General features: G+C 42.5%; 1 protein-coding gene across 11 annotated transcripts in view; it reads left to right on the plus strand.

Annotated features, from left to right (window-relative positions):
- The window catches only part of FAM13A (family with sequence similarity 13 member A), a 137,766-nt gene extending 116,376 nt beyond the window's left edge, over positions 1–21,390 (plus strand). For 10 of the 11 annotated variants that reach the window (XM_027636106.1, XM_027636103.1, XM_027636108.1 and 7 more), the window contains 10 exons: positions 2,700–2,913; positions 3,283–3,421; positions 4,493–4,574; positions 4,710–4,930; positions 6,256–6,339; positions 10,216–10,311; positions 11,873–11,956; positions 15,661–15,857; positions 16,537–16,638; positions 17,706–21,390. In XM_027636106.1, coding sequence (XP_027491907.1) covers positions 2,700–2,913; positions 3,283–3,421; positions 4,493–4,574; positions 4,710–4,930; positions 6,256–6,339; positions 10,216–10,311; positions 11,873–11,956; positions 15,661–15,857; positions 16,537–16,638; positions 17,706–17,832 — 1,346 coding nt within the window. In that variant the 3' untranslated portion in view covers positions 17,833–21,390. The remainder of the gene's footprint in view (positions 1–2,699; positions 2,914–3,282; positions 3,422–4,492; positions 4,575–4,709; positions 4,931–6,255; positions 6,340–10,215; positions 10,312–11,872; positions 11,957–15,660; positions 15,858–16,536; positions 16,639–17,705) is intronic. The other variant, XM_027636107.1, reaches the window with a different exon arrangement.
- The last annotated feature ends 241 nt before the right edge of the window (positions 21,391–21,631 follow it).

Here is a 21,631-nt window from a genome sequence, read left to right on the forward strand (position 1 = left end):
ACCTGAACCATTAAGTCTAGGAACCTAACAGCCTTCAGGAAAGGCTCAGTGCTTTGACGGCTATCTTGGATACATGAATAACAAAAAATATGTATCCTGTTAAACAGGAATTGATTGATTGTGCACCGTCAGAAAAAGTGGCAGCTTACCCTTAGTGGGTTCCTATATGTTTGTGTGATCCAGCAATTCCAGTGCTTCCAGCTGAAGCACCTGGCACCTGGCCAGAAGAAGAGAGAAGGCAGTTGGACTACAGCTCTGGTCTACTTTGTGATCTGATGTAGATAAAATCCATAATTCTATATACCTACATATATTCCTTGATTAAATGCTGTGTTACTCTCTGGAGGTCTAGCTGTTTTGTGTGTAGATGAGTTTTTTTCTTCTCAATATGTGTGGTCAGCAAGGGAAACGAAATTACCCATAGAGTCAGGTCTTCCAGGAGCAAGGGTTAAAACCAGCTGATTTTCTGTAGCAACCATTTGTTCTGTCAAGTTTCAAATTTGATTTTTCCTTTTAGGACTTTTTTCTTCTCCTTTTTAACACTTTCTCCTTTGCACTGTGAGTTTCTGTTTTGGGGGAATATTTTGAAATCAACAAAATAAAAAGTATATATACCTCAGTCTTGAATAGCTTATGTAAAGTGCTTTGTTGTCTTTTGGGGTTTGATCAGAGGCTCTTTGAGCCTTTGCAATTCCCTGAATGTCGCATGCTATCTGGTTTAAAAATCCACCTTGGACAAAGTCACATGCATCATGCATGATTAATAATGGCTTTGTTAGCTGGTGTGATAGGAGCTTAATTTGGTTACTGCTAAATATGCTGCTGATTTTTTCTAAATTTATTCTATCTATGTAAATCCCATGAAGGTGTTATTTAACAATTTCCAAGAGCAAGTTCTGCTTGGGGGTGAGAGCGTATTCAAAGAACTAAAAGGGAGAGATGTCTAGAAGAATCCCATGCATCATGTAACTCTCATTCCTGCTAGTCAAATGTATCAACTTTTTTCCTTTTGTATTATTACCCTTTATTTTGCTACAAGAGATCTTGTGAGATCCTTCCCAAAATCGTAAGAGATTCAGGGAAGTGGGTGCAAAATATTTTGGGTATTAGATACTGTCACGATTGAACAGTGCTTAGCAAAACTCTTTTTCCAGAAATTACCTAAGAGAATTGCAGGCTGCATAAGCTTTCTGATTCTACATGCACTTCGGACTTGCACACCTCATGGAAGTAACATCCGTGAGCCAGGCTTGTATGTGCTTCTCTTATCACAGCACTTTCAAGAAGCTCTTATACAAAAACCCCCTGCCATCCCTTCCAGGGTAACCATCAGTGTGAATGCAGCACCAGCCTCTAAGCAGAGGCATGCCATTTATATTCATGTGCTAAGGAAGAAGAGAAAAGGAGGAGAGCAGAGCATCCTTTGAAGATGTGTATGGGCAAAAAACCACTGAGCCTGTCATTACTGCATCGGGGATGATTTTGCACTGCCCGAATTGTACAGAGGGGGAATATTAAACAGCATAGAGGTTCTGCAGGGGAGTCCTTGTGCAATCCACTCTGAGCTGTGAAAATGTTATCTTTGTTCAGGAAAAGGAAATAACTGAGTTTTTTTCATAAATTGATAACTTCTAAAGCCCCTTCTCTTTGTGAATGGAGAAAAGACACACTAGGCACAGGAAACAGTTAGTCCATAGCTCTGCGAGTGATCTGGGAGCTTTCTATAAGGTTTTTGTTTTGTTACTTGACTCTAGAACTGTTTGTTAGATTTATAAGTTCAAAGCCTGGCTCTTAGCACCACAGGATTAGACAGTTTAAGTAGGAGCATGCAAATCAGCTTAGTAAACTATCTGAACACAAAATGTTGGACTCCTTATGGCATCTGGAGGGAGTGATCACAAGATTGAGGCGATTGCTTTCCGTGGGCTCTATTATGCTAATCAGCAATGCTAAGTTGGGTTTCCCTTTCCCACTTCCATCTCCCTGTACAACATTACTTTTACTTCTAGCTGCTTATGTAATCCAGGGGACTGAGAATTTCCTCCCTTTTGTACTATGCTGTTAAGCAGCAGGATTGCATGTGAAAGAGATAAGGGGAAATTGGGACCATATTACCATAATTGTTAATTTATGGGCTAGGCACCCTGTGGAACAGATAGTAGTGCCAGACACCTTTTGCTTGCAGACTAGAAGAACCTATGTTTACTCTGAGGCTTTGAATTTCCAGTAGCAGGTGACCGGGTTGCACTGGAGAGCTGGAGGCTACAGGAAGACCTACTCATTTACAGTATTTGTGCATCCTGAAACTGAAAAAATATCCTTTTGTAATCCAGTTGCCTCTTTTGTACTAACATGTTCCAATAATTCTCTCTGTCCAGCATAGCATTTTAGTCAAAGGTGTTACCTGGTGATAGCCTTGTTTAGAGTCAGTCTGTGGTAATTCCTCATCATCTTTTGGGCACAGTTTTCTGTTGCACCTAAGAGATTACTTACATTTGTGTAGGGTGCCCGTGTGGTCAGGCAGTGCTTTGTATTACTTTGCACACAGGGCAGATGCGAGTAATGACCGGAGAATGCCTGGTGGCAAGGAGTCATGGTCCAGGACAAATGGGTCAAGGTTCATTAGAAAAGTTACCTGGAGTCTTGTCTTACATGTAAAACAAAAACGATAAAACCAGCCTTTGTCTTACTGTTCCCAGAGCCCATCCCTGCTCTTTCCTCATGGCAGCGAGACGGCTTAGACTCAGATGAGGCTCGCCTTTCCCCGCAGGCTGGGCGCTTAATTCGCCAGCTGCTGGATGAGGACAGCGATCCTATGCTGTCCCCTCGCTTCTATGCCTATGGACAGAGCCAGCAGTACCTGGATGATACAGAAGTGCCTCCTTCTCCTCCCAATTCTCATTCCTTCATGAGGTGGGTGGTGATTTGCCTGTGCTGACCCTCCCTCCCAGCTGCATCAAGCAACATCCTCATATGTTATCATATTATATACATCAGATAGCTGTGCTGTGTTTCTTTTCCTACTCACAGGAAACTGTTGTTTTTATGAAAGTTCTTGGTAGCTAATCATTTCTGGATTTGTGAATTTATATCTAGGGAGTTGCTGCTGCTGAAAGAGGCTGTTAGAGCATCTTTTGCTATCTGTCATTACCGAGTAGCAACATAGCATTCTCACTTTCTGGGCTTTGCCTTTATTTACCCAAAGTTTAAATGCCGTTCTCTGCATCGAGATGTTCTGTGGCTGTTTGGATAAACTCTTCCTGCAATCTCTGTTCTTGGTAGGAGGCGGAGTTCATCCTTAGGATCTTATGAAGATGACAGAGAAGACCTTACCCCTGCACAACTCACCCGGAGGATTCAGGGACTGAAGAAAAAAATCAGGAGATTTGAGGACAAATTCGAAGAGGAGAGGAAATACAGAGTGAGTTTCTAGGAGCTTAGCATTTATGTGGAGATATATGAATTAACAACAAAAGGAAGGGGCATCAGGGAAATGTGTCAAACGTACAGAGGGCTTGAAAGCTTTTATAAGGAGGAAAAAAAAAGAAGAAATTAAAAAAGCTGCTGCCCCTAAAAAAATGCATATCCATACCAAGCAAATTACCTTTCCAGGTATTATGTACTATCAGTGCAGCACAAGAGAGAGTCTAATAAACTCATAGGATTTTGATCTCTGCTTAAGACAGTGTGTAGGAATAGCTATGTTAAACTTCTCTTTGTTTACTTATTTAAGTTCAGCTTATGGAAAGCACATTTGCACATCTCATTTGCATTGTGGTAATCCCAGGACACCTGTGCATTGCAGAGGAGAGAGAACAGCTGCCTTCACTCCTGAGCAAGGAACCACAGTCTGCTGCTGAGCAGCGGTGGTGGACTGTACTCTAATTGTTCCTGACATGCCCTTCCGATGCACAGAAAGCTTTTTAAGGAACCAAAGCTTTGCATGTGTGTATCTTTGTTGGAGACTGAAGTACAAAGAATTGTACTGAAAGGATCTTGCCTGCAGTAAAAAAGGCTGGAAGAAATGCTCAGAGTTTGCTGTAGCCTAGCATTTAGGTTATTTTGTTGTCTTTGGATATAAGGCAGCCTTTGGTGTGGATACATGTATCCTAATACTTTTCAAACTGTTCGTGTTAGGTTTCCTATTTTGGAGGTGCCCTCTTGTTACAAAACAATAGGCACAAGGATTCCAATGTGCATCTGGCCCTCTGAGCCACTTCTACGACTTAATTGTTGCTGTCAGATGTTTTGTGTTTTCTAAAAAGAAAATCAATTTCATGATGCCCCTAAGACAGTGTTGTGAAGGGCAGGAGCAATTAAAACAAGATCTGAAATGAGCTGGTCAGAGGTGTGCAGGTGCCAGTCAGAAAACAGTGACTGTGCTCTGTGCTGGATCCAAGTTCTGTTGTACCTCTTTGTCCCACACACTTGTTTCAGTGAGTCTCTTCTGTTGGCTTAACACAGATTCAGCATGATTATTCTTTCCTCCCAGCCTTCCCACAGCGACAAAGCAGCCAACCCCGAAGTGCTCAAATGGACAAATGATTTGGCCAAATTCCGAAAGCAGCTTAAAGGTGAGCAGCCACCACTGGTGCACCTTTGGGGGGCGGCTCAACTCTGACTTATTTAGATTTGATGTGAGGTAGCAATCCTGTCACTGTCACATTTTAAAAATGGCAAATTACGCATCTTCCAATGTCCCTGTTTAGAGTCAAAACTGAAGATATCGGAGGAAGACCTTGGCCCTGTTGTGCGTCAGCGAAGCAACACGCTTCCCAAGAGCTTTGGCTCTCAGCTGGAAAAGGATGATGACAAGAAGCAAGACCTGTCAGATAAATCTGCCAAGCCTGCTGTGGAAGTAACCCTTGACTCTATCCAGAAGAAGCTTCAAGAAAAACGAGCAGAGACAAATCGACCTGAAGATATTAAGGTATGATGTAGACAGATCAGGTTTAGGTCTTTAAGTACAAGTAGGTAACTTGTGGCTGCACAGTCACTTGTGAGAGCACTACTGTGGTCTTCTACTTTTGTTAAAAAGTCTACAACCTTTACTCTGGGCTCACTTGCTTTAGTTTCTTTCCCTCTGCCCCTTAGTATCTGATTTTTTTCCAGAGCTCAGTTTCTTTTCTATGTCATCGTATGTTCTTTGTCTGACCATTGTATATTCTGAGCAATGTTTCTGAATTATTGCAATATTTCCTGCCCTGCATTTGACTATTTCTGTTGTTACATCCAAGGGCTTCTGGCAAATTCTGAGTCTTCCACTGATTCTGGAGATTGTGTCATCTGTTTGCTTCTATTTATTTCAAAGCTGAATGCTATTCTCTCAGGGTATTTTATCACTACCCTTCAGAGTTTCACATGGAGCTCTGTTAGCTGCTGTAATCTCTGAGGGTTATCAGCAGGGAGGTCTTTGTGTCTGATGTTGAATGCTCCTGAGGTTTGGGCAGCCTTGTAAGTGAAGTCCTTGAGTCTGCTGACATGTAAATTGTGCAGTGGTTTGTAAGAGTGAGGCAGACAGCATTATCTTTGTTTAATAGATCTGAAGAAGAAGAACTTGCACATAGTGTGTGTTTGGCTATTTTCTGACTGTAGCAAGAATCCAAGCCTGGCTGTTTGTAGAGGGCCTGTTGATAGTATTTGGTGCTGTGATAGGGAGAGAAGGCGTGGAGTCAGGTAAGTTCAGTGGGAGAGCTCTGGCCAACTTAGTTAGAGAAGTCTGTCTGTCTGCCCTTTATTTTTTTGGCTTTGTCCCCTCAGTCTGTCTGCCACAGCTTTTCACTTCATGGCAGAATTGGCAGAAGGAGATGATCTGACTGCGCTTCAGCTCTTGGTAAAGTGTATTTGTGGCAGTCAAAGCAAAGGTGTCAAGTTTTGCAAGAAGTATTGGAGCTTGTCTCACATTTGTAGAAAAAGAAAGGACGTGTGTTCTGTTGTAGAATTTTCACTGCAGATCTTAACCGAAAAAGAGCCACAATCATCGAAAGATGCATAGCTTGTTTTTTCAAAGCACACTGATAATCAATGAATCCCCCTTAAAAAATACCTTCATATGCAAAATTTACATGTTTTTAATCTGCCTGCATTGTATGTAGGGTTCTACTCACAGTCTCCTTGGCAATATAGCTGGAATCTTCAAAACTTTCATGACAATATGACATGACTGATTATACCACAGATCAGTATTGTTTGAGTCCAGGAATCTGACTTTGTTTTCTTCTTCCTCCTCCTCTCTCTCTGTGCCAAATTTCATAGGACATGACAAGAGATCAGATAGCAGCTGAAAAAGTGGCTCTTCAAAAAGCTTTGCTGTATTATGAAGGCATTCATGGCAGACCGGTATGTACTGCACCTTTTTTTTTTTTTTAAAGTATATCTTTCTGTGTCTTTGTCCGTGGTAAATGATGCCCATAATGCTCCTTTGTAGTCACTGGTCACTGGAACTTTTTGCTCTTCAAACCCCCCATGCATCCTCTAATCCACTGCCACTGAGGAGTCTGTTCTAGGCAAGGTGGTACCACACACAGCACAGGGATTGACAGACACCTGCAGGACAGAGCCCACAGGCCCAGTGAGGGCAAGTGTGCGTTATTTTGGTATGACACTCACTAGATTCCACAGACATCCAGTTTGTGTGTTGTCTCCCATCCAACCAGGAAGTTTGCAGTTTTTTGGTATTAATGGCTAACCAGGAAGGCACTCCAAGGGAGTTGACAGGACATTTGGTTCTTCTCCTGAGAAAGAGGTGGGTTTTATCTGTGTACCAGAGGAAGAGAATGGCATGAGTTTTCTTGTACATTTGATCTTAACAAAGCCAAATTATTTATGAAGACGGGGAATTAAGTATTGTGTCGATCCCTGCTGTGGCAGAAACACAGTGGCTTCCAGGCCACCAAGTTGGCTTTCTGTGAGTCCCTCCTTCTCTTTCAGTGATGACACTGTAATCTTTGCTACCAGCTGCATGGGTAAAGTAACTTAATGTCAGAGTGGTGCTAATCCTTTGAGCAGTGGCTTGGGAGCAGCAAATTACTGCTTATAAGGAGTACTTGATTAGTGCAGCTGACAAATCTGTCATTCTGCTCCTGCATGGGATTCCTGATCTTTTCCTTCCTTTTGCTTCTGAATTATTTCCTTCTTTATCCATTGTTTTTAAAAAAGTCTCACTAATTTATTTAAATACGTTCATGAAGTGCTAATATTGTACAATCACATATATTAGCAACTAAAAAGGGCATAGTTATATGAGAGGAAATGCAGATTTATTCCTGTGTAAAATAGCAAAAGGGAAGCACAAGGGAGTCCACTTAACCTTCCCTGTCTTCTCCATGAGACCAACTCTGCTTTTGCTGCCTTTACAATGATGTAAATCAACAGGTAGCATCCTTCTGAAGTGAACTCACTTAAATCTGTTTAAAAAAAAACAGGCCCAGAGCCTATCACATCAGCACACCTTTTTTCCCCCTCCTTCCCTTGCTTCATTTATACAACTGCTTTTTAATTTATTTGTTTTTAAGTAAGCAGTCTATACCTAGCAACACTGAAGTGCATGGCAAGGAAGACTGTAACTGATCAGCTTTTGCTGTTCCTAGCTCCTGGCAGTGCAGCAGTGGAAAAGTACTGAGAGTTTGAGGAGAATGGGGATAGTTCAGCCAAGTTTTTTTTGTCTTAAAGACATTTAACTAAACAAGAAAAACAATGGAGCTCAGATTTATTGTGCAACTGGGTCTTTCTGCACCAGTGATACACGAACCTGCAAAGGTGGAACTGAACTGTTCTAGTTAAGCCAAAAGTCTGTCTCTGCAGAAATTCTTGAGCTGCTCTAACAACGCAACCAATGGTCTGTTCCTCAGCTCCAGCTCTTCTGCCATGTGGAGTTGTGTCAAAGGCTCCATTATTCCAGCAGTCTCTTTGCATTTTCATGTTCTCCCAAAATACACTCAGGCTTTGCTGGTCTTATGTTTACTTAATGAGACAGTTTGCCTGTGTGCTAAGCATTTACTTTCAGAATCTGCTTTCTGTTAAGTTTGCTGGTGTAAGTCTCAGATTCCATACACTTAACTTCCAATGCCTGAATTAATTTTCTATGTTGTTCCTCCATACTGATATTCAGACACTGAAGCGTGTTGCTTATCTTTTCCATTCTTCAACATACCTAAGGATTTTTGTCCATGCCAAGGCTTATGTTTATTTTTCTGTACAGAACAGTACTGTTTATCAACTTTGAAATATTATTAATTGAATGCTTTAGTTCTCAGCCTCAACATGAGCCTCAGCACAATCTTGGTTTGGTTTTTTTTGAAGTAAGAGAGACTGTCTGAGCCAACAGTAGTGCTGTACCTCCTGTTTTACTAACTGCTAGTCTAATAAAGGTAGGATTAATACTACATATATATAATTTTAGACTACTCAGTTTCTACAGTTGTATTCTTGATTAGTTACAGAGAAATGTCCAAAGATGGAGGCAACTTGCTAGCCAGTGCAATTGAGTGCAGACACATGAATACAAAACTCAGTACAAAGAGGGCTGAGTGAATTGTTTGATGCTGCTGACATTCCTCTAATCCGTGTGAGCTGCTTACTCAACGAACAGGCAGTATCGGAGCCCTGCTGTGCTTTGGAGGTGTGGAACATTCGGCCCTAGAGCTCAGACTGCCCATCTGGGTGCCCTGTATCAGGCTTGGGTGTGTTTGCATTGAACAGAGAGAGCAGTAAAAAGATCTTTCTCCTCTTTCCTCCCTGTTCATCTGCCCCCAACATAGGAAACAGGCTTGGTTTTCAGGAGGAAGATGCTACCTCTAGATTCTGAGTTCATCCCTGCCATCCCATTCCTGGCAATACTTACAGCTCTTCTGCCCCTTGCACCAACACCCTCTCCTACTCTGGAGGGAGGATGTGAAAGCTTTAGAAAGCTTACTCCAGTGAAATTCAACTGCAGACAAAATAAAAGGCAGTTCACTTTAAAATTTCCTCCCCATCTCAAGCTGTATTCCCTTTCCTCCTATTTCTGTTGTAGAAAAAGAGGCCGCACAAAGCTCCCCAGAGGTTACGCTGTCAATGATGATTTTTATATGGCGGTTGTTCAGGTGCTCTGGTGATTAGCAGCAGTAGAAAGCCTTGAGGAAGATAGGCATGACATCAGTTAAAGCTTCCCCATAAGAGCTTTATAATCTAAAGTTAGACAAAAGATCTAATGGAAGGACACTCATCGTAGGATGTGGGTCAGGCAGTGCTGAATGATGATCAGGTTCTGCTGAGGATTTTGTTTGTTTGTGTTCTAACCCTACTGTAACACAACATTGAAGAAATAAAAGAGCTTCTTCACAACTAGTACTTAGTTGGACAGACCTTTGCTTTCCCACACTAGCTACTGGCCGTTAGGTCTTCCCTTCTGCACTGTCAGTGCTACGGACAGTTTTTCGCTTAGCTTAAACTTGGAATTAAAACAGAAATGAATACACTTAAGTTTCTAATGCTCTCAGACTGAGGAGGGAGCACAACAGGCAGTTAGGAGTGGGGTTAAGGACAGAGCAATGTAAGGAATGCCTGAGGTGGACATTACAGCACTATTCTGTATTCTTTATGCCACATAGCCCTGGCACTTTCGTCCCTTCTCAGCTCTGTAGTAACTTCTCCCCAGCAAGGTGACTGGAAGGAGGTGTGGAGGGCAAGGTTAGGGGGTTGAAAAAGTGAAAAACTGCTGGCTTGGACAGGAAATTAAGAGGAATAACAAAGCCAGAAAGTCATTTTTTTATGAAATCCGTAGTTTAACCTGCTTGGGGAAAGTCTCCTTACATTGTAATGTCCAGTCATTGCAGCTCTTTTCCCTTTTCCTGAATCATAAGTACAGCCTCTGAGGGCCAGCCACAGGAATAAGGATGGGAAACCTCATCTTGTACTTGTGATTGCAGGCACAGACTGCTGCCTCTGAGGGTCATTTTGCACTGTGGACATGACACCTAATCAGTCATTTAAACCACCTGTGTCGTACAGCCACCTTCACAAGACACTCCACCCACAGCTCAACTGGCACTGGGCACAGGAGTTGCAATGAGTACATGAGCACTTGCATTACCAATTTCAGGGCTAATGCTACTCTCCTGTCGTCTCCATACAATTCCTTTCAAGCCTCCTCATACTAATGGTGATTGCAGGCATGTGAGCTAGAGTGGAGTACTGCTTCAGGCTTCATGGATCTCTCTTCTTTCTCCCTTTCAGGTTACCAAAAATGAACGACTGGTGATGAAGCCATTGTATGACAGGTATCGCTTGGTCAAACAGATCCTCTCCAGAGCCAGCACCATCCCTATTATTGTGAGTAGAGCATTCTTTTGGGGGCTGTTTCTTTGGTTTCAAGCTGAGGAAGCAGGAACCACCACACTTTTTCATACAACACTGAGGCCAAGTCCCAACCTCCCTGATCACTCAAAGATCAAGCAAATGAGTGAATCGGTGACACACCTTATACTGAAGTAGGGCAAATCTGATCAAGGGTCTCTAAGTGCCCACCCATGAGCCATGGGACACATCTCACTTTGTGTTGTTTCTTCTCTTTCCATTGGGCTGCTGCTGTTATTTCATCATCTTCTGTTTGGCTACAGCCTCACTTCCCTTTCCATACCAACCCATGCTGAGCTGTAGGTCTTTCATGCTGCTTGGTTACACAGAGTTGTATGTCAGGAACACAGACTTGCTTAGATCCCACAGGGCATAGCAGTGTCCTTGGTGAAAGAAAGGGCTGGCAGTCTTCTGATGCTTAATTTGTATTAAAGAGATCCTACAAGTGGTAGATATTCCCTCATTCAAAGTGGTGCTTTGGCAAGGAGACACAGCCACAAGCAAGGAACCCAACATATGCCTCTAGGGAGCAAATTCACTGTCATTTTAGACAACTTGGTAAGCCACTTCAAAAAAAAATTGATCTAAAAAACCCACACAGAATACTTGGAGCCTTTCTATGGAACGAGAATTCTTTTATCATGGTTCCTGTTTACTCTGTCCATCATGTATGAACCGTTACTTTTTTTGCTGTTCCCAAGCTGTGCTGATGTCCTGTCCGCTTTTTATAGACTGCCAGTGATGTGAACGGACTGGCAGTATCACTCAGTGCAGTCACACTGAGAAGCGAGGCTTTTTTCTGCAAATAGTGGGAGGTGGTCCTAGTCCTGCATTTAAAACAAAACAAAAAAACTATTCCTCCCTGAATATGCAAAATACTCCCCAAAATGGATGCTTTGAAGGCAGTGCTGGCAATCATGAAGGAAGATGCCATGTAAGTGTGCTGTGGGCAGTTTAACACAAAGCTCTCAAAGGAGCTCAGGTCCTGTTTAGACACAAAACTGAAATTTTACAGTGGCTATCAGAGGAGAGATCAGACTGGCTTTCCCCAGCCCCCTTGAGTGAGAACAGTGAGAGGCTCATACAGAGTCAGGATACATTTGAAAATCCATCTCTGCATCATTAGGAACTTCAGTGGGAAATCAGGCTCCTGGAAAGCAGGTCTGGAGAGCCTCACTGAGCTTACGCTGTAGCTCTGGAGAACCATCCAGATGTGTGTGTGTGTGTATGGACTTTGGGCTGGGGATTATTTTCTTGCAACCTTTGCTTTGTACTTACTGCCCAGCTAGTATTCTAGCATCCAAGCTTTTTTCTCAAAGGAGATTGGCAGTGATGTCCTTTGCTAAGCAACATCCTGCGAAAAATCAGCCCAAGGTTCAAGGGGTTTGCCAGGAATGTTTTTTTCTGTGAGAAATAGATTCCTCCTGGTGGTCCAGCGATGAGCTGGGAGTGAATGTATGGGTGAGAATGAGCTGAGAGCAGGTGGTGGAGGAGAAAGGGGTTCACAATGTAACATACTTGTTAACACCTGTCACAGGGTTCCCCCTCCAGCAAGCGGAGAAGCCCTTTGCTGCAGCCAATTATCGAGGGCGAAACAGCTTCCTTCTTCAAGGAAATAAAGGTGAAGACCTCCAGCTGCTAACTAATTGCTCAGTTTGCATCAATTTTCCCCTTATACCAATGAAAGAGAATGATTGATTTTTTTTTTGTCAGTGTTGATTTTTTTGCAGTGTCCTCCTGAAAAATCAGTAGGTGCTTTAAGCCTCACCAATTCTGATCAGATTCTTTCCTTGTTGTAGATAAGACTACAGTATTTCCTTGGCTTTGCATTCTTTCCTGTCCTTCTCCTTCCCCCTCCATCTGCACATAATATATTTTGGTTTGCTTCAAAAAAAAATAAAAATCACAATTACCCTTGTATCTTTCTTTCTTCCTTGCTTTCCTCCTTTCATTTTAATGACACTAACTTGTTTTGCGGTAGTTTCTCTCACTCCAAAGCTCTGTGGCTTGCACACAGCACCGTGGTAGGAATGAGCTCTCACAAAACTAACGCTCGCACATGGAGCCAGCCGGGGCACTTACGGGATCCTGACCTACTCCCATTCACGTGCTTATTTTGTCTAGGCTCTGTGTCACCACCTGGTGAAGGGTATTTCTAGCTAAGTCACATGAGGATGAAAGTAAGAACAACTTGATTCTGCTAGTTAATGCTTGGTCATTTGGATGGCGGGATTGTTGTTTCTTCTTCTCTTGCTGCTGTGGAGTAATAATTCTAGGTGATGACGATTGCTATGATATTGGGCCTTCCCCTGAGGAGTGAAGTCCAACAGTTTACCAGGACAGAGAGCATGGAGCTGGGCTCTGGCTTACTTTTGGTACCCTTGCAATGTAACAGGGGAAGAAAGGGCTTCAGCACGCTTGGGTTATTTGTCTGTTACCCTGCCAGAGCTTGGTTAATAGTGTAAGTACTGTAGACTTAAACATCCCAGGTAATTTGATTACTAGGCAGTTACAGTAGATTGTGTATTAGTGGACTATTCAAGACACATATTCATTGATACCAGATTGCAGACTGAAGATGTTGAGCTGCTGTTTGGAGTCTGGTTAATAATCACTAAGCTTCTTAGTATTTTCTAGATGACCGCTGGATCAGATCTGCAGTAGTGTTCTGGTGGGGGAGTGTTTTTGTTTGCTTCTCTTTTTTTTCTTTTAGCGTGTTCTCTGTTTTTCACCTATGCTTGCACCCAGAGTCAGAACTTCAGCTGTCAGTTATGGTGATCTCTAATGGCCAGCATGGCTGGTGCTGTGCCAGGGCAGCATGGAACAGATTCAGCAGTGTCCTACAGGGGATGCAAACCTAGAGAGGTTTCTGACTGAAGATCAGGTTGACAACCTTAAGCCTGTTAACACTTTACATGCCCGTTAGCACTTAAATGGAGACCTGTGGAGCCACATCTGACAGCTTTGTACTGAACTTCACTCAGAACTAAAGAGAGGAAATGGCCAAAAGGCCCCAGAACAGCCACTGCATAGATCTTCTATTGGCAGAACACTATTTGACAGGCCTCTGACAATCGGGTTGTTGGGGTACTCTATAGATTTTATATTTGTAACTCTGGAATGCCTCATGATTACCCAAAAGATCCCAACAGGTGCACACTAAATGGATCTAGTCATTGAAGATCATTCTGGTTCAAGGTGTAAATGCTGGTGCAGGTTTAAAATAAGATTCCTGTGTGAGACTTGTGTAAAGGGAAGGCCTTAGATAGCCATTTCTATTTGAGTTCTTGCTAAGGATCCTTTTAATTTGCTCTTTCATTTGTAACAGCAAAATGTGATAGCTGGAGCAGTGTTTTGGCTCTGAGGTCTAAACAAAAGAAATTTCTGCAATTTCTCTTCCTCCCGTGGTGCCCTGGAGTGAGGCAAGACAGGCTCATGGGCATCCATGGGGAAGACACCTTGCATCTGTCCTCAGGAGCAGTTTGGCACACTGCCTTTGAGAATTGTCTGTTTACTTCTTTCCAGAAGCTCACACAGGAAAGGGCATGGGAGCTTCTCCTTTGGTGCCAGAGAGATTCTCCTAAAACAAAATGTACTGTTTTTGCTTAGATTGACTTAGCAAACCCTCCTCCATGCCACAGCAGGACTGGTGTTCTGCTGCAACCCTGGTTGTCGTTACCTGTCCAGGCAGCACAGCACATTTGGGGACTGGTAAATGAACAGTCTTCCCTCCCCAGTTCAGCTTGGAGTTGTTTGCGGGGTTTAAGAACAGTATGTGACTGCTGATTTATGCCTTCTGTTTAAGCTATAAAATTTACATCTGACAAATGGGTCGCTAGGTATTGCTTTAACTTTCACAAATTATCTTTCCCTGCAGATTTTCCTAAGATTCATTCAAACTTCTCTATATCTTTTATTATTATTACTACTCAGAACTTCTCCCCAGCTGATGTTTATTTCATCCTCAAACTTGGTTGTAATTCTTGGCCTGTGGCTTTGAAATGCATTATCATAGCCTAGAGCTTTAACTTAAAAAGAAAACTCTAGGCAAACTATGATTTGATTTAAATGTATGCATTTATGAATCATTGACTTTGAGGATTTAATGGGACTAGGCCAGGTCCTAGTGTTACCTTCTCCCTTTTTGCTTGAAATATAGGGGTAATCTCTTAGGAATAATTGAACTGTTCACAAGGAATCACACCAAAAAAAAGTCAAGAAAATGTCTTCTTTTGATCCTAATGCTACAATATATGTTTGTTTTGAAGACTTCAGTGGTATTAGCTCTCAAACACTTTTAAAGATATGCATGTGCTTAGATCCTTCCTGGCTAGAGTTACATGGCTGTAAAATAAATATATATATACACGTACTTACATATTTAGGAGATTTACTGCCCATGCTGGCATTTACTACCTTTCGCTCGTGCTCATCCCTCATTCTTTATATTAAGGTTGAAAACTGCCTTCTAGAAATGTCTCCATACATAAGAGACTGGGCCCTTTTCCCTGATAATTAAAATAATTTCTGGATAGTGTCACAGGACAAGCCCTACATTCAAGAATGCTGTGAATTGGTGAATACCAAGTGCAGTAGGGACTTTCAGACCTCATGTCCATAAATTTTGTAAAATGGAACACATCAGTGTGCCTTGGGGAAACTGGAAATTGCACTGTGCAGAGTTCAGACTTAGTGTTTTCCACTCCGATTTTTACTGTATTCCAGCTAAATGGTCAGAGCTGATGTCGGGAACATGTTAGCAACAGCAGTCCTTTTACAGTCAGTCATATCCCACATTTGGGTAATTGTAAGACTGATCTGCGCTCATTGGTATCACTCTACAAGCACTCCATTAGAGAGAGCTGTTGAGCTGCAACTATTGAGAGAATATTCCACATTTTAACCTGGAAGTCTTTATGCTGCCAGGTGTATGCTGTAGGGAAAAGGCAGAGGATGGCTGATGTGCTTTAGACAGTATGCATAATGACTGTAAGTGGGTTGATTTACATCAGAATACATAAATTAAACAAGGCAACGTGTTGCTAAGAACCCCAGGTATTTTTTTTTACTCAGCTGTGTTGCCCTGGGTCTCCTTAACCAATCGAGTCTGGTGGTTACAGTTTCTCTGTCCTGCTTTGGGTATGGGCTGCCTTACTGATGGTCTCCTGGTGTCCTGTGTATTGCTTGGCAATTGAAGTGTTTGCTCTGCCTATCCACTTCTTTTCATACATGTTCCCCAGTGCATGTGGTGAAAGGAGGAACCTGTTTCTGAGAAGGGAAGCAGTAACCTATTCTGTTGTGGGGGTGCTCTGTCCCTGTTTGTAGGAGGAAGAGGAGGGGTCCGAGGAGGACAGCAATGTGAAGCCAGATTTCACAATTACCATGAAAACAGATTTCAGCGTGCGTAGCTTCTTGGATCAACTGGAAGATGATGCTGATGGCTTTGTTTCCCCAGTGGATGATAAGATGCCATCTAGGAGCAATCAGGATATGGGGCTTTCAAATCTCCATGAAGCATCCATGTATGTTAAATTCACAGGCAACTTCAAAAAGTTATTTCTTGCTAAGATAGCATTTTATTTGTCAGAAAAGTGTCTAGATTTTTTTTCCATTTATGATCTCAGTGAGAAGGTTTTGTGCTTTATTTTTAAATGCAATAGACCCTTATATGAAAGAATCTGGGAAGAAACTACCTTGTCCTGATACTCATACTTAACTTCTGCATCTTTGGATTCTAGCACTAAATAATAACCCCACCTCACCAGTGGCAAGCCTCTATCTACTCTACAAGGTTTTGAGCTTTTGGAGAGGTCAAGTGGAACTAACTTTGCTAGTTTCAAACTGCTGAGTCTGATGCAACCACGTGTAGGTGGTAGCCTTAAGTTGTGACCATTGAATCTTGAACGTGTAAATGTCACCAAACCCAGACCCATCTTCAGCAAGCAAGTTTCATAGAATTGTGTGCCCTGGGGAAATTGGAAATTGTGAAACGCACACTTGACCTCCTTAGAGGCTTCAGCTGAAGTGTATGATCGTTTCTCTGAACTAAATTTGGAGAGCTTTTGATTTCAAGTAACATGAGGTTGCCAGAGCAGCTCTGTTGCTTGGCATATATGTAACTCTACATTTGTAGGTTTACTGTATGTTTCCTGTTATAATTGTGTACATATGTATAATCTTATTTATCTTTAAACCCAATAGCTCTGAACTGTTGGAGCAGCTCCAAGAAGTCAGGGAAGAGAAAAAGCGTATCAGAAAAAAGTTGAGAGACTTTGAAGATAATTTTTTCCGACAAAATGGAAGGTAATAATTTCTCTCCGTTATTCAGCTACTTTGTCTGGTTTGCATCTACAGAGAGCTCCAAATATGGAAAGTTACCTGAATTGACTATTACGTGTTTCTTCACAATCATTATCATTTAATACCCACATTTATTACAGTTGCCTGTTAAAATAAATTACAACCCCTTGTGCATACTCACACACACACAGAGGCCAAAGAACTTCAGGGACCATGGCCTCTTTGAAAACTTTGTCTTAGGATAAGCAGAGGGAAGCAAAAGTACAGACTGTGAAAATCCAGCTGCCTCTAGCACAGCTGACAGGAATGGTGGAAGAGTTATTCAGCAATAAAATAATTGAGTTTTTTTCATAAAATGATGAAAAAAAATTAAAAAAAAATTATATATGTTTAGATTTCTGTCCTATTCTTGTCTATCTGTGAGATATTCAGACACTAGTTTAACAAGTATTTCTGCCTTAGTGTAGCTGGGTTTATTGTTTTCAGAAAATGTCCCTCATTAATGAGCTGATAGAATGTTTTCCTGTATTTGTAAATTATCTTGTTTGTTTCTTGCCACCAGCTGTCATCCTTAGAGGTTTTTGTAAAATCACTGGAAACTTAAAAGGTTTCTTGTAAGCTAAGAGCAATCTGATCAGATGTCATGTTCTTTTCCAGAAGTGTGCCTGTTCCTGTAACAAGTGCTGTGGTGCCAAGCCAGAGGAGGCTGTATTTTATTTTGTCAGGCTAGCAAGCTGGCACTCAGGTGGCTCCTGAGTTGTTTTCCAGCTGTTGTGTAGAGGCTGGCGATTTCAGAGAAGCAGGGCATGTTTCAAATAAAATTTTCCATTTGGAACTGTGGGATAATGTTCAGCTTCAATACACAAGGGTCCCACACTTCTTTGAAGCAGATTGATTGCCCCTCATTTTGGTTTTTTCCTCTCAAAGGATAAAAGTGATGGTCTTGTTCTCTGATGAGGAGTAGAGGAGAGGAGCTGCTTTGTAGGTCTTGTTGGGGTACTGAGGGAGGCTGCTGAGGGGAGGGCATTCCTGTTACAGAAATCTTCATGATCTGCTTTCACTCCCCCTAGGAATGTGCAGAAAGAAGACCGCACTCCCATGGCTGAAGAGTACAATGAATACAAGCAGATAAAGGCTAAGCTGAGGCTGCTGGAAGTCCTGATCAGTAAAAGAGATATTAGCTCCAAGATCATGTAAAGGAGGAGATTGTTTTTGCCAATAAACAAAGAGGAGAGAGCATCAAATGGACAAATGCATGAAGTGGATGCAGCGGGAGCTTGACTGGGGGGAGTTGAGGAGCTCCCTGAGAACTTAAGGGCCATTCACGGAGGTGGGAGAGGGAGGAAAGGTGGATTTCCATCACTCTCTACACTCACTGTTGCCCACTCTTTCTCCAGGCCTGATGCCCAAAATGGAGTTTGCCAGTGTAGGAGACATGACACTGCTCAGTGACTGCACTGAAGGGATCCTTCTGTATTGATTTGCTTACAGATCCTGTAATATTTAGAATATCAAAGCCAGCCATACTGTTCTTTTTTCCCAGGATTTCATAGCAAGAGGCACAGTAGGATGAATAGTAATGAAATCATCAAATAGCTTCTACCTTAGTTTAACAGACAAGCGCCCTGACTGCTCTCATGTGAACATCAGGTAGCACCAAGACTGTTCTCTTGTAGCTGCAGTAAAGATTTGCTCAGACTTTTGACGTGACTGTTTGGAGTCCAGCATCTTCTGTTGCTCTGGAGAAATGCTCTAAGAATCTCATCACCATCACCTAGAACTGGTGTGAGTTGCAGTTTTGCCCAGGTTTGAGTTGGGTTTTCTTCCCACTTTTTTGATGGCCAATTCAACTGAAGTAGAAGAGGAAGTACCTACATCTGTTTGGGATAGTAAAGAAAATGAACCATGCAGGAAGGTTCTTGCCAGCTTGTTCCACTTGGAAGGTGATACTGTGACATTATGACTATGATTGGGCAACAGGGAAGAGAAGAGGTTTTAAAAGCTTAAAGTCAGAATCCCTTGGGATTTGGGTAGTTGGTTAAATATCTGGTGTAAAGTATCTGGAAGATATCTGGAAGACCCTCCCCATCAGTAGTTCATCATCTGATACAAACATCTGAGTCTAAGCTGAGCAGTCCACATGGGTGTCCCACATACTCACTAGCCTAAACTTTGTTCTTTTATGTACCTCACAACTGTGTGGGCTGCAGCAGTGACACTGTGATGGTGGCAGCAGAGGATGGTCTCTTCCCAGTGTGTAGGAGGTATGGCAGCACAGAAGATACTGCAGGGAACTGAGAGCCCAGAGCCATGTTCTGCCTGTGGAAAGGGCCTGTGTCTCGGATGCAAGTTTTGACAGTTCAGTGTTTTCAAATTTGCTTATGACTTTCAGAAAAGTGTCCTGAGACAACTGATTCAGGTGCTTGTGTCAAACATGCTGCCTGAAGGAGAAAGGCAGCAAGTTGCTGAGGGCTCACAGTTCTGCAGTCCTGAGCCACCTGGGCTTGCTCTCCCACTCCAGAGGCTTGAGTGCACCCCTTGGTCTGCCCAAGCCAGGGCTTGACCCTGATGTCCCAGGGAGAGCACATCCATAGTGCTTTAGCTCCCCAGGGGATCCTTGCCAGTGTGCAGAAGCCAAATGGCTGAGATGAAATCAAGTGCCAGTTGTAGCCAGGCCTCATGTACATTGTACCAGAGGAGCCAAGAGGACTCCCAGAACAACTCCTCCCCCTTCCCTCTTTATTATGGGGAAGTAAGCTCACAAATAATTGTATTGGGGTTGTGGTAGTTTCACTTGCCATATGTGCTGTGTTAATTCTTGCCAAAACTGATGCTGTTTTGGTCTCTTCAGGATCCCATGAACTCTTCAAAAGGCAGCCATCTCCCAGTGGGTTGCACATGCCCATTGCTAGTCCTGATAGGTAAGGCATTAGTGAAAGCACTTAGGATGGGAACTCATGGGTTGGTTTGGTTTTTTACTGACTGCAGAATTGCCTGTTTTATATAAAACCAGCGAAGACTGAATTTCATATTTCCCAGTGGTCTGGAGGACTTGTGTGCTGACCTGGAGCTTGGCTTTTCAGAGGTGCTGAGTTCTCATCTCCTGAGAGATGTGAGACTCTGCCTCTGCAAAACTGATCCTTTGGGTGTGTTGACTGGGCTGACAGATGGGCTCAAAAAGTGCTTTTGAAGGTGTTTGACTGGAAGGGAAGCCTGACCAGGGTAAACCCCTGTCCTAACACAGGGCAGCCCAGGAAAACAGAGCTGTGCCTTTGTCCTTCAGCCTGTTCGTGCAGGCTCTCCCTAGTTATTTTAGGTAAGGCAGCTGAGCCAAAATGGCTGCAGTGTCACTCTGCTAGTAAAAGCGTGGGATGAGAAAGGATGTTGAGTTACCAAAAGGTGCTCAGCACTGGCTCGTTTTTGTATTGTTCAGGCCCAGTTCAACAAAACAAAAACCTGGATGGTGAGCATGTGCCTCAAACTGGTCTGCTTTGGGATTTTGCTGAATTACAATGGACTAAAGCTTGAGTGCTTTGCTGAATCTGGGCCTGGACACCTTTAAATGGACAAGAGAAGCAATTTCTGCCCTTTTTCATAATCAATCATGCATTTTTTCAGTGGGCCAAGGCTTCCCGGGAGTATGTTTTCTCTGCTTATTTTTAAAAGCCTGTTTGCACTGTGTACTGATAAATTATCTGTTTTGCTGGGTTTTGCCCCTGACAAATCTTGATAAATGATATGTAGGGAACAGTCCATTTTATTTTTAAACTGATGAGATTGTAGCATTTTCTGATGCTTAGTTACTGCTGTTTACATGGTATATTGCTAGAATTTCAGATAGTTTCTATGAAATGTAAGTACAGTTATGCACTTTAGAGAGTTTATATTTTTGGACTTTGAAAACTAAAAGTAACAAAGCCTGTTATCTGAGATTGTACATTAAAAGAAAAACCCACACCTAGCCAGTTTCTGTTTTTAAACTGTTCAGGTCTTTCCCCATGGCAAAAAGAAAGTAAAACTTCATCTGCCTAGTTGTGAACTGCTAGAAAAGACTGTTGTAGAGAAGTGAATTTTAAAATTCCAGTCCTGGAAAGACATGTACAAATGCTGAACTTAGTCCTGGGTTTGCAGATGCTGTGACTCCCCTCTCCCAGGCCTGCACAAGGAGGAGGGCTCCTGAGCACTAAAACATTGTCTTTGTATGTCCCACAAATGATTTGACTTCCCACTAACCACAAATAGCCAGGAGTTACCTTTGCCCTGCCACACTAAGTCAGTCCAAGCAACAACTGTGTGTTTTGTTTGATAATTTGTCTGTGCCAACGTCAATGACTATTGACTGGAGAATATTAAATACAAGACTGTGCTTTTTAAAAGGTGTGAAGTACTGTACAAAAATGTACTTTATGTGATATAAATAAGCTGTTTAGTATAAGACAACCTGTTTTCATGTTGCTAGAACAAACTGTCTGCTGTAAATGGCAGTACGGTCTGTTGGGCTTCCCATCCACTGGGGCCATTTCAGACGTGTGTCTGTATGTTACCACGTTGTGGTATAATAAATCATTGTGGTTTATGTAAATGATGGCCATGAACGGGTTGTGGACAAAATAAGATTGCAAGAGTTAGAGGAAAAACTTGTCATTCTTACAAGTTGCATTTGGTTTTATTCCGTTTACTCCTGAGTAAACAGTTTGAATAATGGATGTTTATGTTAAAGGCAGTGAAATTAAAGCATCTTATCTTTTAATCATTCTTCTGACACATGGGTTGTTATTCCTGGTGCAAATTTCAGAGGAATGTTCTCCTGCCAGACATCCTCGAGCCTGAGGAGTCCTCTCTAGAGCACTGTGACAGTGCTTGGAGGTGAAGCTCTTCCTGTTCATAGAGCTGTGCCAGCCACTGGCCCAGTGCTGGGGTTGAACTGGTGGCCATTAAACAGCAGGGTGATCCCAGGGCTGCTCTGTTCCCCTTGCTGGCTGGGACAACTAGAAGC

The sequence above is a fragment of the Corapipo altera genome, unplaced genomic scaffold (assembly GCF_003945725.1).
Source record: "Corapipo altera isolate COAL_440 unplaced genomic scaffold, ASM394572v1 22b, whole genome shotgun sequence".
NCBI lineage: Eukaryota > Metazoa > Chordata > Aves > Passeriformes > Pipridae > Corapipo > Corapipo altera.